Raw genomic sequence first — 5,315 nt, 5'->3', positions numbered from 1 at the left:
AACCTAGTTTTTCTTTTTGATCTAGCATTTTGCTCCATATCTTCTAAAACATATTCTGTTTCTATTATTTCATTAACATTTGTCTCTTCTATTTTCCCTTTTGCAACTTCATCTCTGATGCCATTGACATCTTCCCAATCATTTTCAGTTTCTTTCCTATCTGTAAAGTATTTAAAATTGTTCTCATCAAATATAACATTTCTACTATGAACAAATTTATTTTCATTTTCGTTCCATAGTTTATATCCATTTTCAGTATAGCCGATAAATCTGCACTTCAAACCTTTATCATCCAATTTTGTTCTAAGAGAATCTGGAATTCTTGCATAAGCTATACATGCGAAAACTCGCATATTGCTAACATTTGGCTTCTTATTTAGCCATAACTCATAAGGAGTTTTTTCTTTATCCAAACATGATTGTGTTCTATTGTTTATATAGGCTGATACAAGCACCGCCTCTTCCCAGAATGACTTGTCTATATTTACCTGATTAATCATTGATCTTGCTTTATCCATCAATGTTTGGTTCATTCTTTCTCCTACACCATTGAGTTGTGGAGTGTTTGGTGGAGTATATGAAATTTGAATGCCTTTTTGTGAACAAAAATCTATAAAACTTTTTGAATTATACTCACCTCCATTATCACATTTTATTTTAGCAATTTTCTTACCACAAAATAAAGATGTTACCTTTGCTTCATAATCTTTTATACAGTTAAATACCTCATTTTTACGTTTAATTACATACACCATGACAAACCTTGGCTCCGCAAACTGTCTTCTGTTTATTAGGTTCGAGCTATCATTAATATAATGATGTGTAGCTCCTGAATCAGCGTACCATTCTATTTTATTAGATGTTAACAAATACGCACTCGAAGCACAGAATGCAACAGATTGCGATGATGTTTGAATATCACTGTTTTGATCATTACATCACTCTTCAGCTAAATTTGCCCTATTGTCAACTTTATTTTGTCTACTTTTATTCAGACAGCAGTTTTTTTATTTGTGTCCCATTTTGTTACACGTATGACATCTTATACCACAAACATTCTTTAAATGGCCCATCTTACCACATTTAAAGCATTTAACACCTTTTTGAGTCGCACTAAATGATGATGGCATAACTTTAGCTACATTGTTATTTTTATTTGAGTTGAATTCTAATAGCCTACTCTTTACAAATTCAACCTTCAGGTCTGCTTAGGATAAGGTTTGTATAGCTGTGACTATCCCCTCAAAATCATCTGGCATGGATAGCAACAAAAAACATGCGATATCTGCCTCTTCAAAACTGCTCCCCAGACTTTTAAGCTCTCGAAAAATACAATCACACTTTGTAAAATGTTCTTGCAAATCAGTACCATAGATATATTTTAAATTTATTGGTTCCTTCAGTAAGTAAAATTTAGAGCACATACCTTTTTTGCTAAAAATAGCTTCTTTCTAAAATTTCAAAAATTTGGTTATCATTTAAAAGGCTACTTGTGTTTCTTTTACATAATCTAAGTGGGAGTCTGCCACACTTTGAATTATCACCATACAGGCCTTATAATTCCTCTTAATCCAATCATCATCTCTGGTACCAGCCGGTACGTCATGTAAGACAGCATCCAAATCCATTGCTTTCAACACAGAGTACAGACGAAATTTCCAATTATCATATCCATTTCCATTGAATGGAATAATTCCGTGTTTATTTTCCATACTTATCAATTTAATGTTTTCACACACCACGCCTAGCAGCAGAATTTAATTTTCAGAAAATTAACCTCACAAGTTTCACACTGAAAAATAAACTTTAACACATTACTCTTTCTGGGCCCCATAACCAATGTTAGGTTCTTCAAATAATGTTTGGAAATGTGTTAAATATATTCTTTCTTTTATATTAGGAGTGTTACATATTACTATTAATATAAAAAAGACGCGATGCATTTTCTTGATATTAATGGTCGCGTTCACCAGAATTAATCCGAGTGTAATCCGAGTAATTTGCGCTAAATCGCTGACAGTTTTTTTACTAGTGAACGACTGACCTTTGACACTTCGATCAAGGAATAGAGGCTTTGTGTTTTTGGCGCCTATTTTCAACAACGTTTTTAAGTTTTTTGTTTTTATTCCAATTCTAACGTATAATTAAAAATATAAAAATTCTTTGTTCTTGCATCGTTATTCCGTTCTTGGAATAAGCATTCAATTAAAATAGATATGGATATGGAAATAGATATGGAGGATAATATTCTAGCAGATTTTTTGTTTGGGGGCGACGAAAATATACCTAAAGTTGTGAATGCAGTTGCAAATGTAGCGGATGCGGCTGAAAATGTTCCACAAATGCGACGACGAGTTGTTCGGAATGAAAATTATTTCGAACACACAATCCCACGCTATTCGGATATCCAATTTAGAGAGCATTTCCGGATGTCCAGAGCTACTTTCCAGGTAAAATTGTGTAATAAATTAATAATGTCATGTCTATAATATATTATTAGGATTCATAAGTTAATAATATCTTATCTATTTGCAGATACTCTTGAATTGCGTTGGACATATCCACCAATTGGAAGATCGTATAATTCCATTGGAAAAGAAATTAATGTTCACAATTTTTTTGCTCAGCAAACCAGAGAGTTTTTTGGCTGCTGGAGATAGGTTTGGTTTGCCGAAGAGCTCCGGTTACAAAATTTTTAGACAAATAATTATGGAATTAGGACGCCTGACTCCACAATTTATCAGATGGCCAAATATGCAAAGTCTTTTACAAACTGCAAATGTAAGAACAATTTTTTAATAATTCAATAACAAATATTTTTATTTACTGTAGTTTATCTTTGGCACTGTTCTTAAAAATATTACTTGTAGGTGTTTGAAGCGCGTTCCCGAGGAATCACTGGTGTAGTTGGTGCTATCGATGGCTGTCATATAGCCATAAGACAGCCGATAAGGAATCCTATCGATTTCTATAATAATAATAATATATAATATATAATAGGTGAGCAATTAGATAAACAAATTGCTAATTTAAGAAATTATTTTCAGTTGCAAGCTGAGACATCTACTTTACATCGCGCTATTTGCGCCGTAGATGACACAACACCGATCAAACTGAGGGAACCAGAAATGCGCATAAACCACCTCACTAAAGACGAAAAAATGCGCACCTGGATGGGTAAACCTCTGCACGGGCGACATTCCAATGAGGTCAGCCAAGACTATGTCGACAATACAGCGTCGAACTATTGGTTGACATCAGGAAAGATGTTCCCTGAAACGGAGGGTTCATTACTGGCCATCCAGGATCAGGTTATACCAACCAGAAATTACCTGAAATATATTGTCAAAGACCCTCAGGTTCTTAAGTTAGAAATTTTTTTTACATTAGAGAGCTATATTAAGTTTTTTTATATGTAAAACAATGTCTCGTTATAAGTTCAATAAAAGTTTGATATAAAAAATCTTGTCCTATCTGTGATTTTTAATTAAATCCTAAGCTAAACTGTCATATCTATCAAAACTCATGTAAGCCTTAAACTAATTACTTCCGTGGATTATCCCATAAATTGTATATACATAGATCAAGTTCATTCAAAATTACAGCTTGATATCATTAATATTACAGATGGCGCAGCCAATTAAAGTTAATTGCATTTTTCTCAAAATACCTCAATTGGTAGATAGGACCTTTCAGCTTAGCAGGGCAGTATTGTTATGTCTACTACTGGAGTCATTCCGAAGACCCTCCTCGAAAGCATAAAAAAGCTGGGTCTCAATGAACATCTTTATAAGACCATGCAGAAAGCTGTACTACTTGCGACGGCCAGATGTGTACGAAAATTTTTGAGAGATACACCTGCATTCCAAGTCACCTAGGGCTCGATAACACGGAAAGAGTCCCACCAGAGTTCAATCCTTTTGAAACCGTAGGTATCTGGGATGAGTCAATTTTCCCCTCAGAGGGAGTGTGAGCCGTATGGCTAAATCTGTATAATATGTTTTATTTGCAGAATGATATGTAACAATACATTATAATACTTACATATTAAATTTAATAATACATTTCTGCAAAAAAGAGATGACAAACAGCTAGGCTGATACAATGAAGTGTCATCCCTTTATTACTATAAACAAAAACAAATGATATATGACATTAAAAAAAATACAAAGAAAAATAATTGCTATTTACTTTCTTGTAAAATACTTTTGTACTTAGTCTTAAACGTACTTATTGGTAGATATTTTAGATGTTGGGGTACTTGGTTATATATTTTAAAAATCATATATATATGAATGCTCCTTGAAATTTAGTAGTTCGGTGAGCAGGTGGTGATATTTGCCCTCTGAAACGGGTATGTATGTTGTGCACATCACTGCGAAACGTAATTTTATTGTATAAATATGGTGGAGACTTATATAATATTATTTTATGATACAATGTGGTCAAATGTAACTCTCTTCTACTCTTCATATTTAACCATTTAGCTTCAATCAGTTTATGGCTAATTCTTTCGAATTTTCTGATACCGTAGATGTACCGGAGACAAGAATTTTGAGCCCTGTGAATACGTGTTGTTTCTATATTGTCAAGGCACGGACCATATACTGTATCACAATAATTGAAGTGACTGAGAACCATTGTATCACACAATAAAATTTTTGTCTTTTGATCTAAAATGTGGCGATGCGGAAAAAGCATTTTTAGATTGGTATAAGCCCGTTTAATGCAATTATTCACATGACTGCCAAATTTGAGATCTGTATCTAATTCTAAACCTAAATTTCGTGCCACATTAACAGATAATACATCAACACCATCAATTGAGACTGATAGTTACTCTGAAATGACGTCTTTGTTTTTTCCGAACACTAACATTTGAGTTTTAGTGGGATTTATGATTAACTGATGTGTTTTTGAAAAGTTTACGAGCTTTGACAATTCTGTATTAATACGTCCATTTGTGATAATACTATCGAACTCGGTTATACTAATTTTTATTTGAGTATCATCTGCATAAATGTAAGCTTTACAATTTTCTAAAACAGTAGATACGTTACTTGCATATAGACAAAATAAAACCGGTCCCAAAACTGAACATTGGGGAACACCACAAAATATATTTTTTTTATTAGATATTCCCGAACTTGTTTCCACAAACTGAGATCTGTTAGTAAGATAATGTTTAATAAATTTAATAGCATTTGGAGAGAACCCTATATAATGCAAAATATTGAATAATAACTAATGATTTATTGTGTCAAAAGCTTTTGTATAATCCACAAGTATTAGTATACTAGAATTTCCCTTATCTA

At 32.9% G+C, this 5,315-nt stretch overlaps 1 protein-coding gene across 1 annotated transcript; it reads left to right on the top strand.

Annotated features, from left to right (window-relative positions):
• The first annotated feature begins 2,216 nt into the window (after positions 1-2,216).
• LOC126891420 (uncharacterized) lies at positions 2,217-2,990 on the top strand. The gene is made up of 3 exons (XM_050660593.1): positions 2,217-2,450; positions 2,536-2,781; positions 2,871-2,990. The coding sequence occupies exons 1-3, from the start codon at positions 2,217-2,219 to the stop codon at positions 2,988-2,990; spliced, it is 600 nt and encodes a 199-aa protein (XP_050516550.1).
• Positions 2,991-5,315: the final 2,325 nt, after the last annotated feature.

Source organism: Diabrotica virgifera, chromosome 9 (genome assembly GCF_917563875.1).
Source record: "Diabrotica virgifera virgifera chromosome 9, PGI_DIABVI_V3a".
NCBI classification, from domain to species: domain Eukaryota; kingdom Metazoa; phylum Arthropoda; class Insecta; order Coleoptera; family Chrysomelidae; genus Diabrotica; species Diabrotica virgifera.
Note: the sequence above shows the minus strand (reverse complement) of the source record. Positions and strands in the feature narration are given on the sequence as shown.